At 44.9% G+C, this 27,493-nt stretch overlaps 1 protein-coding gene across 3 annotated transcripts in view; it reads right to left on the bottom strand.

Annotated features, from left to right (window-relative positions):
* Positions 1-2,265: 2,265 nt before the first annotated feature.
* Positions 2,266-27,493, bottom strand: part of RASSF9 (Ras association domain family member 9) — a 48,761-nt gene continuing 23,533 nt past the window's right edge. For all 3 annotated transcript variants that reach the window (XM_068160933.1, XM_068160935.1, XM_068160934.1), the window contains exon 2: positions 2,266-6,336. In XM_068160933.1, coding sequence (XP_068017034.1) covers positions 5,058-6,336 — 1,279 coding nt within the window. In that variant the 3' untranslated portion in view covers positions 2,266-5,057. The remainder of the gene's footprint in view (positions 6,337-27,493) is intronic.

The following is a 27,493-nucleotide window of genomic DNA, read 5'->3' as shown; positions in this document are numbered from 1 at the left end:
ATCTTTGTGGCTCTCCTCTGGACCTACTCCAGCAGTTTGGTGTCATTCTTATTCCTTGGCACCCTAACCAGATGTAGTATTACAGATGGGGATCTCATGAGAGCAGAGTAGAGGGGCAGAATCACCTCCCTCATCCTGCTGGTCACACCTTTGATACAGCCCAGGACACAGTTGGCCTTCTGGGGTGCAAGCAGACATTGCTAGGTCATGTTGAGCACTGGAGTTGTATTTGTTATAAATATGGATGTGAAACTGTGTAACTACATAGAATCCAAAGAATTGGACAGGCAAGTCACAGAATCATAGAAAGGTTCAGGTTGGAAAAGACCCTCAGGGTCACCAAGTCCAATCATTAACCCCACTCTACAGGGGTCATCCCTAAACCATAGCCCCAAGCACCACAGCCAAACCACCTTTAAACACAGCCAGGCTTGAGGACTCAACCACCTACCTGGGCAGCACATTCCACTGCCTGACCACTCTTGCCATGAAAAACTGTTTCCTAATGTCCAGTCTAAACCTACCCAGGGGCAGCTTGAGGCCATTGCCTCTTGTTCTATCACTAATTACCTGTGAGAAGAGACCAGCACCAGCCACTCTACAATGTCCTTTCAGGTAGCTGTAGAGAGCAATGAGGTCTCCCTTCAGCCTTCTCTTTTCCAAACTAAACTACACTAAACTAAATCACACCACACTACATTAAACTAAACCACACTACACTAAACTAAACCACACTACACTAAACTAAACTACACTAAACTAAACTAAACTGAACTAAAACTAAACCCTGTTCATTTCAGCACTGTTAGCCCAGGTGACAGCCACTGAAGATCTCTGCCTAGCTTCCTGTCAGGGTTAACTTATTCCCACTCCACAACAACCACATGACAGGCTGAGACTGGTACCATGGTGTTTCTCCCACTCTGCAATAATTACTGCCTTTCTGTCCAAACCACCTTATACAGATGACTGCAATGGACCAGATTTCCTTTCATTTCACTCTGACATTTCATATTTCCCTTCCCTGAGTAGAGCTTTTCTCTCCTCTCATGCAGGACTGTTTTTGATCTTCCCGTTTGTCAGTAAGTAAAACACAGCTGATGGAAAATTTTATGAAATAGAACAAAAATGTAAAGAGAGAAAGGGAACTGGCTTAAAAGAAAGGGCAGGAAATTAGCCCAAGGTTTTGGTTGTGCATTTCCCTATGGATCCCAGGGATCAGTGTTGGACTGATCCTATTCAGTATCTTTTTTTGATGATCTGGATGGGGACTGAGTCCACTCAGTTTGCAGATGACACAAGTTGGGGGCAGGTGTTGATCTGTTAGAGGGTAGGAGGGCTCTGCAGAGGGACCTTGACAGGCTGGACAGATGGACAGAGTCCAACGTGATGGCATTTAACAAGTCCAAGTGCCAGGTGCTGCACTTTGGCCACGACAGCCCCATGCAGTGCCCCAGGCTAGGGTAGGAGTGATTGGAGAGCAGCCAGGCAGAAAAGGACCTGGGGGTATTGGTTGACAGCCAGCAGTGTGCCCAGGTGGCCAAGAAGGCCAATGGCATCCTGGCCTGCATCAGGAACAGTGTGGCCAGCAGGAGCAGGGAAGTCATTCTGCCCCTGCACTCAGCACTGGTTAGGACATGCCTTGAGTCCTGTGTCCAGTTCTGGGCTCCTCAGTTTAAGAAGAACACTGAGACACTTGAATGTGTTCAGAGAAGGGCAATGAGGCTGGGGAGAGGCCTCAAGCACAGCCCTGTGAGGAGAGGCTGAGGGAGCTGGGGTTGCTTAGCCTGGAGAAGAGGAGGCTCAGGGGAGACCTTCTTGCTGTCTACAACTACCTGAAGGGAGGTTGTAGCCAAGTGGGGGTTGGTCTTTTCTCCCAGGCAACCAGCACCAGAACAAGAGGACACAGTCTCAAGCTGTGCCAGGGGAGGTTTAGGCTGGATGTTAGAAATAAATTCTTAACAGAGAGATTGGCCATTGGAATGTGCTACCCAGAGAGGTGGTGGAGTCACCGTCCCTGGAGGTGTTCAAGAGGGGATTAGAGGTGGCACTTGGTGCTAGCATAATCATACTTAATTCAGATCTTCTAGAAGGGTACTGGAGTCACCATCCCTGGAGGTGTTCACAAAAGGATTGGATGTGGCGCTTGAAGCCATGGTTTAGTTGTCATGAGGTGTTAGGTATTTGGTAATAGGTTGGACCTGATGATCTCTGAGGTCTTTTCCAACCTGGTTGATTCTATGATTCTATGACACATAATCATAGATAGTTGAGACCAATGAAGAGCAGTCAAGGAAGGAGCATAGAGCTTCATACAATGCAACTTATTAGCATCTTAAACCCTGGTTGAACACACGCACGTGAAAAGTGTAGAGGCAGTGCAACAGTAGAAGATCTCACACAGTCTTTAATCATCTTGTACATTCACCTAAGTTCTGACAGGAACAAGTTTGTTAAAATATCAAAGGGAAAGCACTGGATCCTTTCTTATTATTTGATTTTATTTTATTAAAAGAAATACTCTCTCCCAACCTAATTTTTTAGACTATTTTCTTCTTAAAACACAGTTAAACACTCTTAAGGCCTACACATTGCAGGGGATGCATTCATCAACCACATAATGGGACTAAAGATCAGTTCTGAGAGCCAGCACAAGTCCCCTGTGAGTGAAATAAATCTGACAAAGGATGAGTGGAAATTAGTTCCACACATCCCCCCCTCCCCCCATGGTTCTCGTGCTAGCCACCAGAGCTGCGAAGATTATTCTGTTTGAATTCTTCTTCCCCTATTTTATATAGATATATTTATATATATGTATATATATAAAAACCCATGACTCATTAGAAATAACTGTTAGCTAAATTCACTAGAGCTCACAGAATACATTAGCCTACCCTCAACACGCAGAGCTCTCTGCTGATCGCTTGTCAGGAGCGATCCCACAGAGTTCAAGCGACGCTGAGCTGCGTTAAATAAATTATGACAAAGAGAAGCGATTTGCATTTCCATCAGGAGAGGATGAGTCTAAATACGACATATTATTAATGAAGGCCTCAAATAACACAACACAACGTACATTTAAGGCAGCTTAGCAACACTTGCCTGCAACAGAAACTATTTGGAATATCCAGCATAAAAAAAACAACCCAACAACTTAAAAACCAAAACCAAACCCAAAAGCAACAAAACCTCACCAAAAATTGCCTTCTCTTCAGTAAAAAAAAAAAGAAAAAAGGCCTTTTGTTTGGTTTTCCTTCCTTTTGTTGTTTGTTTTCTCTAATTTTCTTTTTTTTCCCTGCGTCAGATATGTCCTAATGAGCAGTCCTAACACCATGGTCATCTTAGAAAACAGAGAAGAAAAGCCCAGCAAAGGAAAGCAGTGTATCTGAACCTATTTTATACATTTATGCCTTCTAAGTACTGCCTGTTGGTTTAGTTTGCAGACTTTTTGCATTCCACAAGCTGTTTGAATTTTTTTGCCAGAGCCAAACTTTGTTTGGAAACACAGCAACTCTTTCCCCACCCCCCTCCAGCCATTTAATCAAAAGGGTTAAAACGAGATTGATCTGCAAAGCATAAACCCATGGCAACCCAGAGCTCACTCTTGTACTCTCTGCTACTGGAGCCTAACTCAAGAGTTAAAAGTCTTGCTTGGCAACTGAGCTGAGAACACCTCAGCTTTACACCTTTGCTTTGGATCCTCAGCTAAGTGCTGGAGAAGGATTTGAGATCAACTACAGCATCCTAAGTGAAATAATTTGACTTAACCACATAGTTGTTAGATTCTCATGTTTTGTGTTCCCTCTTCTTCCTTTTTCTCCTGGGCTTCAGTATTTATTTAGTTATATAAAGTAGATCAGCTTTAGCTGTATCTCAAAGTCCTCACTCCCCCCCCCTAAATATATATATATATATAAAAAGTACAATTTACAGGTCCATATTCCTGTTCCAAAACAGCACGAGAAGGGATTTGACAACCTACCTGCTATGTGAAAATAGTAACTACGTGACTGCTGGGAAACAGTGTCTAGCCAGAGCCAAAAATGTCTGGTTCCTGCCTGTCCCTTCTGTTATGCTTTATTTGGTAGTCATGATCTGAGGGAGGTCTAAAACACTGGATCTGACTGGGGAGATAAGCAGGAGAAAGCCCTGCTGAAAATGCCCCTGGGGTTAGGCGTGGGCCTGGGATCTGAGCGTCTCGCACAAGCAGGACGTAAGCAGTTCTGACATGCCCGCTGGCAGGGACTATGTGGACTTAAGCATCACTGGGGCAACTGCAGGGTAACAGCAGATAAGTAGGGGGTGTTTTAAGGATCTTCAAAGCAGTTAAACGCTGCTGAAAGCAAAGGGAGATTAAAAATCTCTGCGTGTAAGGCTTTTTGTTTTTTTCCAAAGGGACTTTGGGTTGGTTCCTGAAAATATCATCCTGAGAAGTCAAACCAAAACCAATCTAAATACACAGCATAAATGCAACTGCCTTTTGTTTTTTCTTCTCCTGCAATATTAAAATGAAAAAAACCCCAAACCACTATTTTTCAACAGGTTACATACTTGATTATCTAATCCTTTGCAGCAGCTTCATGGCAGGGAAATTCCATCTGAATAAAGCTAATGTAACAGAGCCAAACCCCCGCCACACACACACAAATCAGGCTCTCCGTCGTCTAGTTTTGCTATAACCTCCAATTCACAGTCCTAAATAGTCAGAGAGATGCAGAAGCGAACCCAAAAGGGATGTCGAATCTCCAGACTTTCAGTCCAAGCCAGGCAGAATGCTCCTGTTTTCACACAGTATCAGTATTACAGGTTCTAAACAGTCTTCTCCTGATTTAGCAAAGCCAACAACCTTGCACCTATTAGCAGTTAACCAAGGAGACTGCCCACACATTGAAGCACAAGTATGCTATTAAACACATAAAAAGACCCTGTTTGCTTTGCTAAAGAGGTGCCACAGCTTTAACGTCTCCCAAGGGCTGAACTTTCAAGACAACAAGGTTTACTACCTCTTATAAATATCCTCCAAAAGTATGACTTTCCCTAAACGTGACTGCTTTTGACTATGTCGACAACAGCACCAAGTCCCCTGAAGTTATTTCAGAGTCCTGGCTGTGCGTGGAGCTGATTCCAGTGTCTGAGTCTGTATCATTTATGTCCAGAGTAGTTGTCACTCTATGAACAAAGTCGGGAACAGCAGTGCTGTTACTGGAGATGTCACTGCCCTTGGATGGCTCTTCGTTTGATGGAAGCCTAGTTTCAATGTTGTCTTTGACATGCAGCAAATTAAACTCTTCTGTGAGAAGTTCGTATTCTTTTTCCTTCTTTTGAAGCAGCGAGTCCCTGTACGTAAGTTCCTTCTGAATGCAGCTAAGGTAGGAGTTGATTCTCAGGCCATCTTTCATGCTTTTTTCCAGCTCATATTTCACACTCTCCAAATTTGAGGTTTCCAGTTCAGCAGTAGCAGCTCCTTCTGCGCGGCCATCATCTCCCATTTTTTCTGTGCATATACCGTGTACCTCTCTCTCAATTTCAGCACAGAGCTTCTCTATTAATTGCTTGTGATGTTTCAGTCTCTCTTCAACCTGTAAAATTCCCTCACTTTTGCTCAAATAGTCGTGCATCTCCTTCTGATCATCTGGCCTGCCCCCTTGCTGCTCAGCCTCGCTTGGATAGATCATTAAATAGGAGTCCTGCACGTAATTTTCTCCGTCATTGGCCACGCGATCCAGATGGAATCTTGCTTCACATCTTTCAATCTCCATGTCTAGCTCCTTCATTCTGAGGACTTGCTGATGAATGGTATGATCTTGGGAAATGATCAGATGAATCAGTGTTTCCATATTATCCCTCTCTTGCTGAACACTGTCCTGTTTCAGCTTGGCCAGCTTCCGGAAAGTCTTCCTCACGATTTTTTTTTGCTTGTCTATCGGCAACATCTTCATGTAATTTGCTGGACTGAGCTCCCATTGTTTTTCTACATTCTGCACCACCTTGGCTTCAGCTGTCTTCCATAATGGAAACGAGAGGAAAGCATCAGACTTAACCAACACAAAATGCAAATTACATTGCTCTTCCCCCCAGGCCTTCCACAGTCGCAGAATCTTGGTCAGTGGCGGGAGCACTCGCTCCGAGCCTCTCCATTTTTCTACAATGCAGTAATCGCTGTGCTTTCCAAAGAGGACTTTTTTCTCCCCAAACGTTGTCTGGTGTTCCTCGAGCAGTGCCTGAACCACTTCTGCGCAGGTTGTGCGCTTTGTCAGGCCACACACAATCTTCTCTTCCTGGCAAACCCAAACCACAATTTCTCTTTCATTTGAAGCCATGTCCTTGTTGGGAGACCTGGAAAACAAGAGACCACATATAAATTACCTATCAATGTCACTGCATGAAGAAGAACTATAGGTGTTGATCTGCTAGAGGGTAGGAGAGCTCTGCAGAGGGACCTTGACAGGCTGGACAGATGGGCAGAGCCCAACAGCATGACAGTTGACACATCTAGTGCTCGGTTCTACACATTGGCCACAACAACCCCATGCAGTGCTACAGGCTGGGGTCAGAGTGGCTGGAGAGTGTCAAGCTGTGCCCGGGGAGGTTTAGGCTGGATGTGAGGAAAAAGTTCTTCACATAAAGAGAGACTGGCCACTGGAATGGGCTGCCCAGGGAGGTGGTGGAGTTACCATCCCTGGAGGTGCTTAGGAAGAGACTGGATGGGGTGCTAGGTACCATGGTTTAGTTGATTAGATAGTGTTGGATGACAGGTTGGACTTGATGATCTCAAAGGTCTCTTCCAACCTGGTTAATTCTGTTGTATTCTATAATTGTGCAAGTCTTGTTAGGAACAAATTTTCTACACCATGAGGGTGAGAGGAACACTGGAATAGGTTGCCCAAGGAGGTGGCTGAGGTCCCCATCCCTGGAGATACTCAAGATCAGGCTAGGCAGGGCTCTGGGCAACCTGATCTAGTTGAGGATGTCCCTGCTAAGTGCAGAGGGGTTGGACTAAATGACCTTTGGAGTTCCCTTCAAACCCAGACCATTCTATGATTCTATATTGAGAAATTCCTGGTTTATTGTACCAGAAAATACACTTGTTAAAATCACCTGAAGAAATACCTTTGATTAAGTAACAGAACAATGTACCCATTTCAGCTCCTGCTTTAATATTATTACTAGTCCAGCTGGAAGGGAATCTCAAACAGAAATGTCCTGTGTTAAATTTAAGCTTCATGTATGTCAGTGTGTGCTAACAACAACTGATAAGGTTTGGCAATCTCCAGCATATTTCCAGACTGTCCTAGGACAATGTAAGATTCAGATTTGCATATCTATATCTTTTCCCATCACACAGCTATTTCACAAACATTTGTAAGCTTTACATATCACTGAGGCTTCCCAAAGGGAGAATCACACCTACAAATATGAATAGAATAGAATAGAATAGAATAGAATAGAATAGAATAGAATAGAATAGATCAGGTTGGAAGAGACCTTCAAGATCATCACGTCCAACCCATCAACCAATCCAACCCACCTAAACAACTAAACCATGGCACCAAGCACCCCATCAAGTCTCCTCCTGAACACTTCCAATGATGGTGACTCCACCACCTCCCCAGGCAGCACATTCCAATGGGCAATCACTCTCTCTGTGTAAAACTTCCTCCTCACCTCCAGCCTAAACCTCCCCTTGCACAGCCTGAGACTGTGTCCTCTTGTTCTGGTGCTGGTTGCCTGGGAGAAGAGACCAACCTCTGCCTGTCTACAACCTCCCTTCAGGTAGCTGTAGAGAGCAAGAAGGTCACCCCTGAGTCTCCTCCTCTCCAGGCTAAGCAACCCCAGCTACCTCAGCCTCTCCTCATAGGGCTGTGTTCCAAGCCCCTCACCAACTTTGTTGCCCTTCTCTGGACTCGTTCCAGCAAGTCAACCTCCTTCCTAAACTGAGGGGCCCAGAACTGGACACAGGACTCAAGGTGTGGCCTAACCAGTGCAGTGTACAGGGGCAGAATGACCTCCCTGCTCCTGCTGGCCACACTGTTCCTGATGCAGTCCAGGATGCCATTGGCTCTCTTGGCTGCCTCTGCTGAATGTAGATGGACACCAGGTAATTGAAAGGATCTTGATGGTGGGACAAACCTATAGCTCTTTTGCCACGTCTGCACCCACACAGGCATGAACACTATGAATTTTCACTAACAGGTCTCAAGAAAAGTTGTTTCTTTTACTGAAGTATCAAGTAGGCTGAATTACAGTCAGTTGTGAGGAAATACCAACTGTGAAAGAATGCATAGATAGGTCTGTGTTCTATAACCTTTGTAATACAGGGTACAGAATTAACCAGGTTGGAAAAGACCTTCAAGATCATCAAGACCAACCTATCACCCAACACCATCTGACCAACTAAACCATGGCACCAAGTGCCTCATCAATACCAGAAAACATTAAAAGTTTAATTTATCCTTATTTAGTTAGTTATTAATTCCAGTGAATGTGTTATTGACCTGACATTAGCAGCTGGGACTTCCTTGTACATTGAGACACCTAACTTCAGGTGTCTAAGATCCCATTATGGCTACCATAGCTGTCTAATTAATGCAATCAATGGACACCAGAGAGTGATTCAGCTGACCAAATGTAGAAATTCACTTTGCAGTTAACTCTTAGGTTAGACTGAGCAGCCTTAAACTGTGATGTGCCTAGCCTTAGACTGTGACATGCCTACAATCTATCTCAAGGAGGCCTACAAGAAAGTTAGAGAGGGACTTTTTAGGGTGTCAGGTAGTGACAGGACTAGGGGGAATTGAGCAAAACTGGAAGTGGGTAGATTCAGATTGGATGTTAGGAAGAAGTTCTTCCCCATGAGGGTGGTGAGACACTGGAACAGGTTGCCCAGGAAGGTGGTGGAAGCCTCATCCCTGGAGGTTTTGAAGGCCAGGCTGGATGTGGCTCTGAGCAACCTGATCTAGTGTGAGGTGTCCATGCCCATGGCAGGGGGTTGGAACTAGATGATCCTTAAGGTCCCTTCCAGCCCTGACAATTCTACAATTCTATGATTCTATAATACAATGACAGTGTCCTTGTGGAACCTGTCTAGGATATTCCTGTCCTCTAGTCTTCACAGGCATAATTTGCTTCTTGCCCAGACCCAGTGATTTGGCCTCTTGCCTAAAATGATAAGACAATAAATTCCATGAGAAAAGACATATTTCTTTATTTGATGAGGACATCACTTCCAGTTCCTGGAACATCTCTTCTATGAGAAGAGGCTGAGGCAGCTGAGGCTGTTCAGCCTGCAAAAGAGAAGGGTCCAGGAAGGCCTTAAGCATGGCTTTCCAATACATGAGGAGAGCCTCCAAGAAGGCTGCAGAGGGACTGTTTATGAAGGCATGCAGTGGCTGGACAAGGAGCAATGGTTTGAAATTAGAAAAGAGTAGATTGGGTGTTAGGAAGAAGTTCGTTAGCATGAGGGTGGTGGACTGCTGGAACAGGTTGCCCAAGGAGGTGGTTGAGGCCTCATCCCTGGAGATACCCAAGGTCAGGCTAGGCAGGGCTCTGGGCAACCTGATCTAGTGGAGGATGAACATGCTGACTGCAGAGGGGGTTGGACTAGATGACCTTTAGAGGTCTCTTCCAACTCAAACCCATTCTGAGATTCTATGATTCCTTTGAATGAGTGAGTTTTAACCCAGACTAGCAGAGGAATCCTGAAATTTAAAATGGTGGTTCAGACAAGATTCAAAGAGCTTTATACAACATTTGTTTCTATCTGGGGTTATTAATTTGCAGTACCCTTTTGTCTTCCAAGCTGTAGTAGAAATAAAGTTTTGCTTGGCTTAATTAGGGTTATGCCCTATGACTATTAGAGCAATACAGTATTTATTTTTCCTTCTTAATTATTACAGAGCTTCACAGACACACTGCAATCCAATAAAGTGAACTATGACTGACTCAGCTCTAGCAGCCAGGAGGACAACCAGGAGGTAACAATCCTCAAAAGACAGGAGACTGCAAATGAATACTAAAATTACCTACGGGAATGAGGTTATTAACTCATCACACAGGAGACCTCTATCCAGTTATGTTGGCTGAATGTGAACATGCTGGCTGAAGATGTGCCAGCAGTGTTTTGAGGTGACCAAGAAGACGAATGGCATCCTGGCCTGGATCAAAATCATTGCGTCCAGCAGGAGTAGAGAAGGCCACAGCTTGAGTACTTGGTTCAGTTCTGGGTGCCACAGAATAGGAAAGACATTGAGGTCCTTGAATATGTCCAGAGAGTGGCTGAGGGAGCTGGGGTGGTTTAGTCTGGAGAAGTGAAGGCTAAGGGGAGATCTTATTGAGGGGAGATCTTACTGAGGGGAGATCTTACTGCTCTCTACAACTGCCTGAAAAAAGGTTGGAGCAAGGCTCATGTTGGTCTCTTCTCCCAAGTAACTAGTGACAGGAGGAGAGGGAATGGGTTTAAGTTGTGCCAGGGGAGGTTTAGATGGGACATTTGGAATAACTCCTTTAGTGAGAGAGTGGTGAGGAGTTGGAACAGGCTGCCTAGGGAGGTGGTGGAGTCACCATCCATGGAGGTGTACAAGAAGTGTGTAGATGTGGTGTCAGTCAGGGTTGGAAGGGACCACAAGGATCATCTAGTTCCAACCCCCCTGCCATGGGCAGGGACACCCCACACTAGATCAGGCTGGACAGAGCCTCGTCCTGCCTGGTTTTAAACACCTCCAGGGATGGGGCCTCAACCACCTCCCTGGACAACCCATACCAGTGCTTCACCACTCTCATGGTGAAGAACTTCCTCTTCACATCCAGCCTGAATCTCCCCACCTCCAGCTTCATTCCATTCCCCCTAGTCCTATCACTACCTGAGAGCCTGAGAAGTCCCTCCCCAGTCTTCCTGTAGGCCCCCTTCAGATACTGGAAGGCCACAATACAATATATATAGTATTATATATATATATATATAGTAATACAATATATAGTTTAGTGGTCAACGTAGAATAGAATTAACCAGGTTGGAAGAGACCTTTGAGATCATCCAGTCCAACCAATCACCCAACACCACCTAAGCAACTAAACCATGGCACCAAGCACCTCATCCAGTCTCTTCCTAAACACCTCCAGTGTTGGTGACTGCATCACCTCCCTGGGCAGCAGATTCCAATGGCCAATCTCTCTTTCTTCCTCACATCTAGCCTAAACCTCCCCTGGCACAGCTTGAGACTGTGTTGGCCTCCAGTTGGACTCAATGATCTTGGAGGTCTTTGCCAACCTTTATGATTCTAAGATTGCTCCAGGTCTTAGAACATCCCTCTGCAAATTCTGTGTTTTGGTTGCTTATCCATTTCAGTAGCTCCCTCTCACAGACCAATACTTGACAGCATTTTTTTTTAATAATGAAGGTCAGTTTTTATGGTTGTTTTGGAAATCATATGTCACAAAGCAAAATGGCACAAAGAAACAGAAACAGTTAAGTTTAAATGGGAGGGGAGGGAAGGAAAGACAATAACAGATTGCATGGCATTAATGTTAAGTACATCACATGCTAAAAAGTCAGCACCTGTAAGAAGGTTTATGTGTACAGAGTACAGAATGCTATAGAAATGTCTCTGCTGACAGACTGATAGTTAACCGAAACTTATATAAATAGACAAGGACAATGCAAGTCATATGTGACTGTAAGATAACTCAGTATTTGTCTTGCATCAAAAAAAAAGGATAAACTTTTTTTAAGAGAAAAAAAAAAAACCCAAACAAACTACAGAGCTGTTAAGCACAGGATGAATTATCCAAAAAAAAGTGTCTCAAACTATGTTCACTGCTGATAAATAAATAATTGACCTGGAGAACGTGGGGTGCTGGTGGATGAGAAGCTCAACATGAGCCAGCAGTGAGCACTTGCAGCCCAGAAAGCCAATCCCATCCTGGGCTGCACCAATAGAAGCAGAGCCAGCAGGGCAAGGGAGGTGACTCTCCCCCTCTACTATGCTCTGGTGAGACCCCACCCTATAGTATTGTGTCCAGTTCTAGAGCCCCTATTACAGGAAGGATCTGGAGGTGCTGGAATGTGTCCAGAGAAGGACCATGAGGATGACGAGAGGGATGGAGCCGCTATCCTATGAAGACAGACTCAGAGAGTTGTGGATATTCGGTCTGGAGAAGAGAAGGCTCCAAGGAGACACTACTGTGACCTTTTAGTATCTGAAGGGGGGTACAAGAAAGCTGGGGAGGGACTTTTTAGAGTGTCAGGGAGTGATAGGACTAGGGGGAATGGAAAAAACATAGAAGTGGGTAGATTGAGATTGGATGTTAGGAAGAAGTTCTTCCCCATGAGGGTGGTGAGACACTGGCACAAGTTGCCCAGGGAGGTGGTGGAAGCCTCATCCCTGGAGGATTTGAAGGTCAGGCTGGATGTGGCTCTGAGCAACCTGCTATAGTGTGAGGTGTCCCTGCCCATGGCAGTGGGGTTGGAACTAGATGATCCTTGAAGTCCCTTCCAACCCTAAACAATTCTTTGATTCTATGACCTGGAAATAAAAGGAAATTAGCAGTCATTGAATTTCAGTTTATAAAGGGCATAAAATATAAGAGATACCACATTAGAACTCTGAGACAGTAAATTCCTAGTGCGTCTTTCCTTGGATTTTTGTAATCAATAAATACATTTCAGGGATTGAGTATTATCTCACTATCACTGGAGGTGTTGAAGAAGAGACTGGACGAGGCACTTGGTGCCATGGTTTAGTTTCTTTGATGGTGTTGGGTGATAGGTTGGACTCGATCTCAAAGGTCTTTTCCAACCTGGTCTATTCTATTCTATTCTATTCTATTCTATTCTATTCTATTCTATTCTATTCTATTCTATTCTATTCTATTCTATTCTATTCTATTCCATTCCATTCCATTCCATTCCATTCCTATCCTATCCTATCCTATCCTATCCTATCCTATCCTATCCTATCCTATCCTATCCTATCCTATCCTATTATATCCTATCCTATCCTATCCTATCCTATCCCAATCTCACTCTCCTGAGAGTCTCATGCAGTTTGTTTGCAGAACTCTTGCTGGCTGACTGCCACATTGTCTCCTAGCCCTCATTTCCAGCATGTAACAGATGATGTGAGTTAAGCAGAGCCTTACTGTCTCTTTTCCTCCTGGCTCCTTTAAACTTCCCTATGAAGCCAGTTTCTTAGCTGTGATACTCATAAATCTTCAAACAGATTGGAAAGCCCCTAGGTACCCCATAATATTAGCCTACTGATAAAATACATTTTTGCTGTACCCATTCTTCACACGGGCTTCCCACAGCTTTCAGCAGGAGTTGAGCAAGCTTCTGATGGCAAAAAAACATTGCTCACTGTGAAGCAATCTCTACAGGATCACTGCAAACAATATGGACACAAACCAACATTTTGAAATTGCTGCTTTCAATCATTTTTAGCTGATTCTCACCCCCTGTTGTTGTTTTTTTCAGTTATGATGCACCTGTCTGCCCAGACTTTACATTGATGTATATTTTTTTTCTGGTAGAAGGCTTTTCCTTGCTTTTTCTCTGGCATATTTAACATATTCAAGGCCATTATTAGTAGCAGCATTGCAGGCATTGATAATGTATGCATGGGTAGGGATCTCACAAAGAGATCAAGCAGCTTGCACCTGAAAATACCTACTTATAAATACCTATATAGGCCTGGGTAGTACATATAAGATGCACCTTGTAATTACATTGCCAACTTTCAGAGGAAAGAAGACAACAAAAAGATATCCTGAACATCGCTGTAATTAATGGATCAAACAGAACTCTCAAGTGCAAATTCTTTCATTACTTTTTTTTTTCCATGTGTTTGTCACAGGCTACATTATCCTCAGTTTTTATTCAGCAGCCTCATTACATTGTGGATTTTTCTTTTGGATCACGAAAAGAATTAGCAAGTCTTTTATAAGCTTATAGTTCCATGGAATTCCATTGTGTTCTAAAACATCAAAAGTGTTCTTGGCTGTTTTCCACTAAAAAAAATAGTAAACTGATGTGTCCTACCATGGACCATTTTAAGGGCAACAAAGCTGGTGCCTGACCACTCTTTCCATGACAAAAATTTCCTGATGTCCAGTCTAAAACCACTCAGTCACAACTTGAGGCCGTTCCCTCTTGTTCTATCATTAATAACCTGGGAGAAGAGACCAGCACCAGCTTTGATTTTGGGCAGTGGGCAGTTCTCAGTTAGTTGATCAATGAAGATGGCACTGGTACTTTTTGTCTACCACAAGAATTTTGCTGGATGCATTTAGGAAAGATGCTGAGTTGCTGGAAGGTGTCCAGAGAAGGGCAACAAAGCTGGGGAGGGGTCTGGAGCACAGCCCTGTGAGGAGAGGCTGAGGGAGCTGGGGTTGCTTAGCCTGGAGAAGAGGAGGCTCAGGGGAGACCTTCTTGCTCTCTACAACTACCTGAAGGGAGGTTGCAGTCAGCTGGAGGTTGGTCTCTTCTCCCAGGCAACCAGCACTAGAACAAGAGGACACAGTCTCAGTCTGTGCCAGGGGAAGTTTAAGCTGGATGTCAGGAAGAAATTCTTCCTAGAAAGAGAGATTGGCCATTGGAATGTGCTGCCCAGGGAGATGGTGGAGTCACCATCACTGAACTGTTTAGGAAGAGACTGGATGGGGTGCTTGGTGCCACGGTTTAGTTGATTAGATGGTGTTGGGTGATAGGTTGGACTCGATCTCAAAGGCCTTTTCCAACCTGGTTAATTCTATTCTATTCTATTCTATTCTATTCTATTCTATTCTATTCTATTCTATTCTATTCTATTCTATTCTATTCTATTCACCTAATTCTTTAATCACAATTAATTCCGGTAGTGTCAAACAAAAACGAAGGGCATGGACCTGACAGAACAGGTCCAGAGGAGGATGACAAAGGTTACTGGGGCCCTGGAACAGCCCTCCTGTGAAGACAGGCTGAGGGAGCCGGGGTTGTTCAGTCTGGAGAAGAAAAAGCTTCGGAAAGACCTAATAGCAGCCTTCCAGCACCTGAAGGAGGCCTCCATGAAGGCTGAAGAGGGAGTGTTTGCAAAGGCCTGCAGTGACAGGACCAGGGGCAATGGTTTCAAATAAGAGAAGAGTAGATTTAGGTTGGGTTTTAGGAACAAGTTGTTTAGAATGAGGGTGTTAGAACACTGGAATTGGTTGCTCAGGGAGGCAGTTGAGGCCCCATCCCTGGAGATACTCAAGGTCAGGCTGGACAAAACACTGAGCATCCCGATCTAGTGAAGGATGTCCCCGCTCACTGCAGCGGGGTTGGACTAGCTGACCTTTGGAAGTCCCTTCCAACCTAAACCATTCTATGATTCAGCATGTCAGTCACAGCATAGCAACTATTAAAGACTTGCTTACAGAATGCAAGGAGATATTACCATAGAATCACAGAATAACATATGTTGGAAAAGACCTTCAAGATTATCAAGTTCAAGCATGAACTCTACTCTGCCAAGTCCACCACTTCAGTGATATCCCCAAGTACCACATCAACACAACTTTTAAATTCATCACCATCACGGGATGGTGACTCCACCACCTCCTAGGCAGCCTCTTCCAATGCCTAAAAACCCTTTCAGTGAAAAATCTTTTCCTAATGTCCAGTTGAAACATCCCCTGGTGCAGCTTGAGACCTTTGCCTCTTGTTCTTTTACTAGTAATTGGAAGGAGAGACCAGCATCCATGCCACTACAACCTCCTTTTAGAGAGCAGTTGGATCTCTCATCAGCCTCATTTTTTTTCAGACTAAGCAGCCCCAGATCCCTCAGCTGCTTCTCATAAGACATGTTCTTTAAGCCCTTCACCAGGTTAGTTGCTGTCTTCTGGACTCACTCAAGTGCCTCAATGTCTTCTTTGTACTGAGATGCTCAAAACTGAACACAATACTCAAGGTGTGGCCTCACCAACGCAGAGTAGAGAGGGATTGCCACCTCCCTGGTCCTGCTTGCCACACTATTTTTAATACAAGCCAGGATGCCCTTGGCTTTCTTGGCCACCTGGGCACACTGCCTGTTCATATTCAGCCACCTGTCAACCAGTACCCCCATGTCCCATTCCACTGGGCAGCTTTCCATCCACTCTTTCCAGGCCTGTAGCATTACCTGGGGTTTTTGCATCCCAAGTGCAGGACCCAACACCTGGCTTTGCTGAAGCTCATAGAGCTGAACTCAGCCCATCAATCCAGTCTGTCCAAGTCCACCTGTAGAGCCTCCCTACCCTCAAGCAGGTCAGCACTCCCACTCAACTTGCTGTCACCCACAAATGTAGTGAGGGCACACCCTATCTCCTCATCAAGATCATTGATAAAGATGTTCAGCAGAAGCGCTCCCAACACTGAGCCCTGAGGAACACCACTTGTGACAGGCTGCCAACTGGGCTTAACTCTATTCACCACCACTCCTTTGGCCTGGATGTCCTGCCAGTGCCCATCCAAGCCATTTTTTTCATGAGAGTGCCATGAGAAACACTGTCCAGGTACATGACAGCCACAGCCTTTCCCTCATCTACTAGGTGGGTCATCTTGTCATAGAATGTCATCAGGCTTGTCAAGCAGGACCTGCCTTTCATAAGCCCGTGCTGACTGGGCCTGACTGCCTGGTTGTCCTATATATGGTGCATAATTACGCTCAAGATGATCTGCTCCATGACCTCCCCTGGCACTGAGGTCAGACTCTTACTCGGAAACATGTCTCTTTAAGCTGTCCTTTTCTCCTAGAAAGTGGACAGTAGGTTCTGCATACACAAAGTGGAATTCTCCTCACTTAGGCATCTGAAAGTTAAGATTTCATTATAAACCCACGATCAAAGTTCCTCTCTGTCCTGAGAGCAGACACACAAGCAGAAAGTCTTCACAGCATAAATCATCGATGCTTGCTCTGATGAGTCCCCAAATGAAGCAATTTCTCTCTTTCATTAAATTCAAGAGCTCTATGTGGCCACCTTCAACTAATTAGATCATTTTCAAGTGGCTAAATACAGACTGGAGTAATCCAGTCAGGTTCTAGTTTATTGTCTGAGAAATGTATACAAGAATGGTTCAGACCGCTGTCAATTCCACAAGGGCAACTAAATTTGGCACTTACACATTGCAATTTCACAGCTAAGTAGAAATGCTCCCTACTCCATTTACTATTCAATTTATTACTAGCATTTTTATATATATACAACCAAAATGCTGGACACAGCAACAGGCTTCCCAGAGAGGTTGTGGAGTCTCCTTCCCTGCAGACATTCAAAACCCACCTGGACATGTTCCTGTGTGACCTACTCTAGGTGACCCTGCCCTGTCAGGGGGGTGGGACTAGATGATATTGTGAGGTCCCTTCCAACCCTTAGCATTCTGTGATTCTGTGATGAGGAAATGGATTAAGACATTTCAATAGTAAGGAAGATTTAATGTAGTTTTAAAGTCCTCATCTTGAATCATAGACACTAAAATGTTCTACTTGTCCACCTCTGATTTTCAAGACTTGATGATAAGAGCAACATGCATGTCTAGCTTCATTTTTTTAAGCAAAGCCATTTGTTCCTCAGGAACAGATGGAAATTTAAGCTTCAGGCTGGTCAAAAGTAAATTTGCAATCTTTTATTTGTTTGTTTTGATTGCTAGATTCAGGCCTTCTGCTCTTTGCTCCTCTTCATGAGGACCCAAAAAAACATTCTAATCACCACACAGACCTCACACAGTGTCTTGATTGTGTCAGCACAAGCTGATTGTTGCATGTCAGATATTCACTTTGTTAGCTCATTATTCAGGCCTAGGGGAAGAAAGGTAATGCGTTCCAACAACGTATAGACAAAACAAAAACATGTACTTGCAGTTGCACAAAGACAAAACATGAGATAGTTTAAATGCTGGAAGGGAGCTTTGGATATTCCCTAACTTTAAAAGACACCTGACACCAAAACACACAGATCAAACATCATTTTTTGCCTCCTTGAGAAATTGAACATTCATCCTAAATAGGCAATACGGACTTCTAGAATCAAGCATGCCAATCAAATACAGAGATCCTTCTGCTGCTTAGAATTTCACATTCATGTCTACAAGATGTTCATTTTTCCTCACTAAGCACAGGAAACATTCTGTTGGGACTAGGTCACTAACATATCCTCTTGTTAGCAGCTTAGTAAAGTGGTTCACAGAATCACAGAATTATAGAATGACAGAATCACAGAATGTTAGGGGCCAGAAGGGACCTTGAAAGCTCATCCAGTCCAACCCCCCTGCCAGAGCATGATCACCCAGATCAAATCACACAGGAACACATCCAGGCAGGTTTTGAGTATCTCCAGAGAGGGAGACTCCACAACCCCCCTGGGCAGCCTGTTCCAGTGCTCTGTCACCCTCACAGTGAACAAAATTTTCCTCCTGCTTCCATGGAATTCCTATGCCTCAGCTTCCATCTATTGCCCCTTGTCCTGTCATTGGGCAACACTGAGATGGGTCTCTGAAATGCTGAATAGGTGCCTCAGGTGGCTCAGTTGGTAGCACATCAGACCCTTAATGGGAAGGTCATGAGTTCAAGCCTGCAGTGGGCAGTAGTGTCCTCCCTACTCTAGTCATGAGGTCTGTGGTGACAGGTCTTTTCCAACCTTAGGAATACTGAATACTGAATAGAATAGAATAGAATAGAATAGAATAGAATAGAATAGAATAGAATAGAATAGAATAGACCAGGTTGGAAAAGGCCTTTGAGATCATCAAGTCCAACCTATCACCCAACACCATCTAATCAACTAAACCATGGCACCAAGTGCCTCATCCAGTCTCTTCCTAAACACCTCCAGTGATGGTGACTCCACCACCTCCCTGGGCAGCACATTCCAATGGCCAATCTCTCTTTCTGTTAAGAACTTCTTCCTCACATCCAGCCTAAACCTCCCCTGGCACAGCTTGAGGCTGTGTCCTCTTGTTCTGGTGCTGGTTGCCTGGGAGAAGAGACCAACCCCCACCTGGCTACAACCTCCCTTCAGGGAGTTGGAGAGATCAAGAAGGTCTCCTCTGAGCCTCCTCTTCTCCAGGCTAAGCAACCCCAGCTCCCTCAGCCTCTCCTCACAGGGCTGTGCTCCGAACCCCTCCCCAGCTTTGCTGTCCTCTGGACACCTTCCAGCAACACAACAGTGAAAATATCACTGACACTAAAAGATTACTTTGGATATATTTTTTTTTGAGAATTAAAAAGATAGAAAAACCTCTTCCCTCCCTTCACTGTGGCAATCTCTTTGTAGCCATTCACAGAAAGATAAAATGCAATCCCTTTCTCAACATTACCATATTTCTTGATGTGCAGTGCCCAAGGGGGGGAAAAAAAAGTCAAACTGAGTAACTAAAAAAATACCATGATAATTGCTGGAAATTTCACAGCCATTTTGTGAACCCCTTGTTAGCTTCCAGCTTTGCTAATTGTATCACAGTATCACAGTATCACAGTATCGCTTAGGTTGGAAAGGACCTCGAGGATCATCGAGTCCAACCTATCAACACAGACCCCATGACTAGACCATGGCACCAAGTGCCACGTCCAATCTCCCCTTGAACGCCTCCAGGGTCGATGACTCAACCACCTCCCTGGGCAGCCCGTTCCAATGCCGAATGACTCGCTCGGTGAAGAACTTCCTCCTCACCTCGAGTCTAAACCTCCCCTGGCACAGCTTGAGACTGTGTCCCCTTGTTCTGGTGCTGGTTGCCTGGGAGAAGAGGCCAACCCCTTCCTGGCTACAACCTCCCTTCAGGTAGTTGTAGAGGGCAATGAGGTCACCCCTGAGCCTCCTCTTCTCCAGGCTAAGCAACCCCAGCTCCCTCAGCCTCTCCTCACAGGGCTGTGTTCAAGGCCTCTCCCCAGCCTTGTTGCCCTTCTCTGGACACGTTCAAGTGTTTCGATGTCCTTCTTAAACTGAGGGGCCCAGAACTGGACACAGGACTCAAGGTGTGGCCTAATCAAATCAGAGTACAGGGGCACTATGACCTCCCTGCTCCTGCTGGCCACACTATTCCTAATGCAGGCCAGGATGCTATTGGCCCTCCTGGCCACCTGGGCACATTGTGATTCAGCATGAACAACTGAACCATTTTCAAGCTGACAGGAGCAACCAACTGCAAGTTTTTTGCACTAGGAACAGAATTCAAGACTTGAGATTATGGTCAGGACCAAAAATGTTACGATTTGTCATCTTCTAGTCATCGAGGGGATATATATAGAACCAAAAATCTGCTGGTACAAATAAATGGCACACAAAGCAACACATTAGAGAGGTTCTCCTCCCTCTCTGCTCTGCTCTGCTCTGCTCTGTTGAGAACATATCACAGCATACTGTGTCCAGTTTTGGGCTCCCCAGTTCAAAAGACAGAGATCTGCTGGAGAGGATTGAAAGAAAGGTTGTGGGACTGGAATATCACTCCTATGAAGCAAGACTGAGAGACCTGAGGCTGTTTAGTCTGGAGAGGAGACAGCTGAAGGGGAAACTTATCATCATCTATAAATTCCAGGAGGGAGTTGGTCTCTTCTCTCAAGCAACCAGCACCAGAACAAAAGGACACAGTCTCAAGCTGCACCAGGCGAAGTTAGGCTCAAGGTGAGGAGATAGTTCATCACTGAGAGAGCTGTTAGCCATTGGAATGTGCTGCCCAGGGAGGTGGTGGAGTCACCATCCCTGGAGGTGTTCAAGAGGGGACTGGACGTGGCACTTGGTGCCATGGTCTAGTCATGAGGTCTGTGGTGACAGGTTGGACTTGATGATCTTTGAGGTCTCTTCCAACCTTGGTGATACTGTAGTACTATCTATAAATACCTGAGGGGTGGGTGTCAAGATGAAGGTACCAGGTTCTCTTCGGCAGTGTCCAGAGATAGGACAAGGAACAATAGGTACGAGCTGGAACACAGGAGGTTCCACTTCAGTATGAGGAGACACTTTATAATGAGGGTGAGAGAGCACTGGAACAGGCTGCCCAGAGAGCTTGTGGAGTCTCTTTCTCTGCAGACTTTCAAAACCTGCCTGGATGCAGTCCTGTGCAGACTACCCTAAGTGATCCTGCTTCAGCAGAGGGGCTGCACTCAATGAGCTCGGGAGGTCCCTTCCAACCCCTAACATTCTGTGATTCCGTGCTTAATCCTTTCCTTGAAAATATATGCATCTGTTAATAATTAGTCAATTGCCATCAAAGAGTCTGTGCATCTTCAAGTGCTACATAATCTATAATTAATGATTTTTATGTCAGGACTGTTTCTAGTATTATGCTAACAGGTTGTATAACTAATTTAGTGCATTTCAGATCAGAAAATGAATCCAGATTTGTACTTCTGAGATCTTTTCTTCTCTTCACGTATCTTTTTTATTTTAGATGCAGTGCTTGCCTAAATACATTTCAGCATACAGAATCAAGAATGATAAAATTGTTAGGGTTGGAAGGGACCTCAAGAATCCTCTAGTTTCAACCCCACTCCCATCAGCAGGGACACCTCACACTATAGCAGGTTGCTCAGAGCCACATCCAGCCTGGCCTTACAAACCTCCAGGGATGAGGCTTCCACCACCTCCCTGGGCAACCTGTGCCAGTGTCTCACCACCCCCATGGGGAACAACTTCTTCCTGACATCCAAAATGAATCTACCCATCTTTATTCCCCTTCAGATACTGGAAGGCCACAATAGTGCCTTTTTGGAGCCTTCTCGGAGCCTTCTCTTCTCCAGACTGAACAGCCCCAAATCTCCCAGCCTGCCCTCATAGGAGAGGAGCTTCAGCCCTCTGATCACCCTTGTGGCCCTTCTCTGGACACCTTCCAGCACCTCCAGATCCTTCCTGTAATAGGGGCTCCAGAACTGGATGCAGTACTCCAGGTGGGGTCTCACCAGAGTGGAGCAGAGGGGGAGAATCACCTCCCTTGCCCTGCTGGCTCTGCTTCTCTTGATGCAGCCCAGGATGGGATTGGCTTTCTGGGCTGCAGGTGCACACTGCTGGCTCATGTTGAGCTTCTCATCCACCAGTACCCCCAGGTCCTTTTCTTCAGGGCTGCTCTCAAGCCAGTCCCTGCCCAGCCTATATCAGTGCTTGAGATTGCCCTGATCCAGATGCAGGACCTTGCATTTGGTCTTGTTGAACCTGATGAGGTTGTCATGGGCTCACCTCTCCAGCCTGTCAAGGAAAATGTCCTTGAGAAAGAAAAGACATCTGCCACAAAAGCATTTGATAAAAGTGTGTTTTCAAGGGGATGGTCTTTGAGCATGCTGCTGGGGCATGGAGATCTGCCCAGCTGGATTTTGGCAAGCCTGCATCTGTGCTAAGGTCTTCTGTTTGTTCTGCACTCATAAAAGTTGCCTCCACGTGCAAGGGCCCTAACAACCTTGTTATCTCTGTGTCTCACATCCAAGCCATAACCACCTATTAAAGAAACCTTATGGCTTTTAATTATATTTACCTGCTGGAAATAAGGAGAGGCCAAGATTACAGGAGTACCTGCTTGAGACAAACAATCTGCATCTGTAGCACAGGACACATGCTACATGTCATTTGTGAGCTTCTCATACCAGTGACATTTACATCTCAGGGTATATAAGGGCTAATTAGATTATCAGTCACCACATTCCACATAAAAAATTGTAATTATCAAACCACAGAATGGTCTGGGTTGGAAGGGACCTCCAAAGGTCATCTAGACCAACCCCCTCTGTAGTCAGCAGGGACATCCTCAACTAGATCAGGTTGTCTAGAGCCTTGTCCAGCCTGACCTTGAATATCTCCAGGAATGGGCCCCAACCACCTCCCTTGGCAGCCTGTTCCAGTGTTCCACTACCCTCACAGTAAAGAACTTGTCCCTAACATCCAAAGAATATTACTTTTGTTATTTAGTTTTCCAAAACTCTACAGGTTAGTATATCTATAGAGAGAGATTATATATAGGTTAGGCCACACCTTGAGTCCAGTTCTGGGCCCTCAGTTTAGGAAAGATGTTGACTTGCTGGAAGGTGTCCAGAGAAGGGCAACAAAGCTGGGGAGGGGTTTGGAGCACAGCCCTGTGAGGAGAGGCTGAGGGAGCTGGGGTTGCTTAGCCTGGAGAAGAGGAGGCTCAGGGGAGACCTTCTTGCTCTCTACAACTCCCTGAAGGGAGGTTGCAGCCAGGTGGGGGTTGGTCTCTTCTCCCAGGCAAGCAGCACCAGAACAAGAGGACACAGTCTCAAGCTGCACCAGGGGAGGTTTAGGCTGAATGTGAGGAAGAAGTTCTTCCTAGAAAGAGAGATTGGCCATTGGAATGTGCTGCCCAGGGAGGTGGTAGAGTCACCATCACTGGAAGTGTTTAAAAGGAGACTGGATGAGGTACTTGGTGCCTTGCTTTAGTTGATTAGATGGTGTTGAGTGATAGGTTGGACTTGATGATCTCAAAGGTCTTTTCCAACCTGGTTAATTCTGTATTCTGAGATAGATAGATAGATAGATAGATAGATAGATAGATAGATAGATAGATAGATAGATAGATAGATAGATAGTTATCCATATAACTAAAAGCATGCCTGAGACTGGCTGATCATTTTGACAGGGGAGAAAAAACCAAAACCAGACCATGTTTTGGCCCTGTGAGATTTTCATCTGTGAAATTTGCACAAACATCAAGCTATTGATGCCATGTGTTGCAGCCCTTGCCTGGAAGAAACTCTTAACTTAATTTGATCTAACCAGATATCTGACAGCGAGTTAAAGCTGCAAAGAACACACAGCCCATATAAAAGTTAAGGTTAGAGATATTTCCAACTTCCAGGCACAAGTGGATCATATTATACATTCATTCAGACTACCCACATTTAATCCACTTTTTTTTTTCCCTTGACTTTCTGTCATCTCCTGTAAAGCCATTCAAAAAAGCAATAAAGGCCAGCATGGCTCCTGCCTAAGTAGATTACATGCTTCTGAGTTTCCTGAGGGCAGCAGTGAAGAAGTATCTACTTTCTCACCACCCAATGGAGCTGGAATCACTCCAAAACTGTAGGGATCCGAGACAGCCTATTAACTAACTTCTTTCCCATTCCCCCTCACCTATCCCTAAGAAAACAATATTAATGGAGGCACAGTTAATGGCCATATAGAGTAGAGTAGAGTAGAGTAGAGTAGAGTAGAGTAGAGTAGAGTAGAATAGAATAGAATAGAATAGAATAGAATAGAATAGAATAGAATAGAATAGAATAGAATAGAATAGAATAGAATAGAATAGAATAGAATAGAAATTAACCAGGTTGGAAGAGACCTTTGAGATCATCAAGTTCAACCTGTCACTCAACACCATCTAGCAACTAAACCATGGCACTAAGCACCCCATCCAGTCTCTTCCTAAACACCTCCAGAGATGGTGACTCCACCACCTCCCTGGGCAGCACATTCCAGAGGCCAATCACTCTTTGTGGGAAGAATTTCTTCCTAACATCCAGCCTAAACCTCCCCTGATATAATGTAAGAGAAAGAAATTCCATACACAATGTGCTAGAAACTTGGTCCTTCTTCCCTTCTGCATCACATGAAAGTCAGGGCAATGTCTAGCTTATGGCAAGGCAGGACTTTAACTACAAGAATAAAAATCCCTTGTTACAGATCATAGAATCATAGAATAGTCTGGGTGAGAGGGGACCTCCAAAGGTCATCCGGTCTGACCTCCCTGCAGTCAGCAGGGACATCCCCAACTGGATCAGGTTACCCAGGGCCTCATCGAGCCTCACCTTGAATATCTCCAGGGATGGGGCCCCAACCACCTCCCTTGGCAACTTGTTATTCAAGTTAGGCCAAATACTGCAGGAAGGCTTGGAAAGGACACCGCAGAACTTGTGAAAACAAAACAATTCTTTCAGAAGAAATAACTTCAGTTTCTCTCTCCCATCTGTTTCTGTATCTGTTTCATGTGGCTTTATGAAAAAGCTTCTTCCTGTACAGAGATGTACAGAGGAGCTTGTTAAAAATAAGGTAAATGCTGCATCAAGCTATTCCTGTGACTCTTCTCAAACCTACACATAGCAGTTTGGATCTCCTAATTGAAATATTTCTGACATTTGAAACAGCAAACCAGTTTGAACAAAGCCAGTTTTAACGAGCTGTGCACCACACGTTTCTCCTGGTGTAAGATTTGTGTTCAGTTTGTAGTTTGGTTTTTTCTTCCTTTTCTGTGCATGAATTTTTAACTCAGCAAGATCCCCATCCTGTCAGGAAGCCTTTCTGAAAAATTTTAATTAGTTAACAGCTGTTGAAAAGTATGTCCTGTGTCAATTATCATTTGGAAACTACAACTAGTTCCTCAACTTCTGCAAAGGAATGCCTTTACAGTCACCATCACTGGAGGTGTTTAGGGAGAGACTGGATGGGGTGCTTGGTGCCATGGTTTAGTTGATGAGATGGTGTTGGGTGATAGGTTGGACTCCATGATCTAAGATCTTTTCCAACCTGGTTAATCCTATTCTATTCCATTCCATTCCACTCCACCCCATTCCATTCCATTCCATTCCATTCCATTCCATTCCATTCCATTCCATTCCACTCCACTCCACTCTATTCTATTCCATTCCTTTCTATTCCATTTTCTATTCCATTTCTCTTCTCTTCTCTTCTCTTCTCTTCTCTTCTCTTCTCTTCTCTTCTCTTCTCTTCTCTTCTCTTCTCTTCTCTTCTCTTCTCTTCTCTTCTCTTCTCTTCTCTTCTCTTCTCTTCTCTTCTCTTCTCTTCTCTTCCCTTCCCTTCCCTTCCCTTCCCTTCCCTTCCCTTCCCTTCCCTCCTCTCCTCTCCTCTCCTCTCCTCTCCTCTCCTCTCCTCTCCTCTCCTCTCCTCTCCTCTCCTCTCCTCTCCTCTCCTCTCCTCTCCGAACCTCTCCTCTCCTCTCCTCTCCTCTCCTCTCCTCTCCTCTCCTCTCCTCTCCTCTCCTCTCCTCTCCTCTCCTCTCCTCTCCTCTCCTCTCCTCTCTCCTCTCCTCTCCTCTCCTCTCCTCTCTTCCCTTCTCGTCTCTCCTCTTCTCTTCCTATTCCGTTCCATCCCATCCCATTCCATTCCATCCCATTCCATTCCATCCCAACCCATTCCATTCTGCCTCAGTTTGCTAGGGCACAAATTTGCATCCATCACAATTCAGCAACGATCTATGGCTGAAATTTCTGCTTTCCCAATCAATTTGCACTGTAATAGTGAAAAAAATTTCTGTCCAATAGTTGTGAACTGGAATGTGACAGTCCTATTTGCTCCTAGGACAAACACCATGAAAGGTGTGAGGAGTTAATAACTAACTAAGTAAATATTTCTCTCTGATCATTCTTTTATTGCAAATAAGCCATAGTCTTTTTCTCCTATTAATTGATTGCTGTCATTCTCTCCCTGAATGATTTTTCATTTTTCTATTTACTGATCACTCAATTTTGGTAAAATAGATTCAAAATAAACTTTCTTTAGAATCATAGAATGGTCTTTGTTGGAAGGGGCCAAAGGTCATCCAGCCCAATCCAGCTGCAGTCAGCAGGGACATCCTCAACTAGATTAGTTTGCCCAGAGCCCTGTCAAGCCTGACCTTGAATATCTCCAAGGATGGGGTCTCAACTACCACCCTGGGCAACCTGTTCCAGTGTTCCACTACCCTCATGGTAAAGAACTTATTCCTAACATCCAGTCTAAATCTGCTCTCTTCCAGCTTAAAACCATTCACCCCAGAGTTCTTGCTGGCTTGACACGACCTTCTGTAAGAGGAATTATACACTTCACTCTCAAGGTAGGAGTGACAGCCAAGACAGATTATCCTGAATATCCTCCTGTCTGCCCATTTAACAATGGTAGCCCTGTGTCATCACCCCACTGGCTGAAACTGCTTTGCAAAATCTCATTTGCAAAGTCCAAGTGCAGATTCCCAGCAAAGATGACCAAAAGGCTACTAAGTCCTTTCCTTTCCTTGCTCTGTCTGCCCCATACCATATTTACCTTCAGAATAGAATAGAATAGAATAGAATAGAATAGAATAGAATAGAATAGAATAGAATAGAATAGAATAGAATTAACCAGGTTGGAAGAGACCTTCTAGACCATCATGTCCAGCCTATCATCCAACACTATCTAATCAACTAAACCATGGCACATAGCACCCCATCAAGTCTCTTCCTAAACATCTCCAGGGATGGTGACTCCACCACCTCCCTGGGCATCACATTCCCATGGCCAATCTCTCTTTCTAGGAAGAACTTCTTCCTAACATCCAGCCTAAACCTCCCCTGGTGCAGCTTGAGACTGTGTCCTCTTGTTCTGGTGCTGCTTGCCTGGGAGAAGAGACCAACCCCCACCTGGCTACAACCTCCCTTCAGGTAGTTGCAGAGAGCAAGAAGATCTCCCCTGAGCCTCCTCTTCTCCAGGTTAAGCAACCCCAGCTCCCTCAGCCTCTCCTCACAGGGCTTGTGCTCCAAACCCCTCAACAGACAGGCAAGTGCAAAGGCTGCAGTCTCAATTCAGAAACAGACTGTGTCTG

Source organism: Melanerpes formicivorus, unplaced genomic scaffold (assembly GCF_026170545.1).
Source record: "Melanerpes formicivorus ecotype bairdi unplaced genomic scaffold, bMelFor1.0.p_v2 SCAF_54, whole genome shotgun sequence".
Taxonomy (NCBI): domain Eukaryota; kingdom Metazoa; phylum Chordata; class Aves; order Piciformes; family Picidae; genus Melanerpes; species Melanerpes formicivorus.
This window is presented reverse-complemented; position numbering and strand designations above follow the sequence as displayed.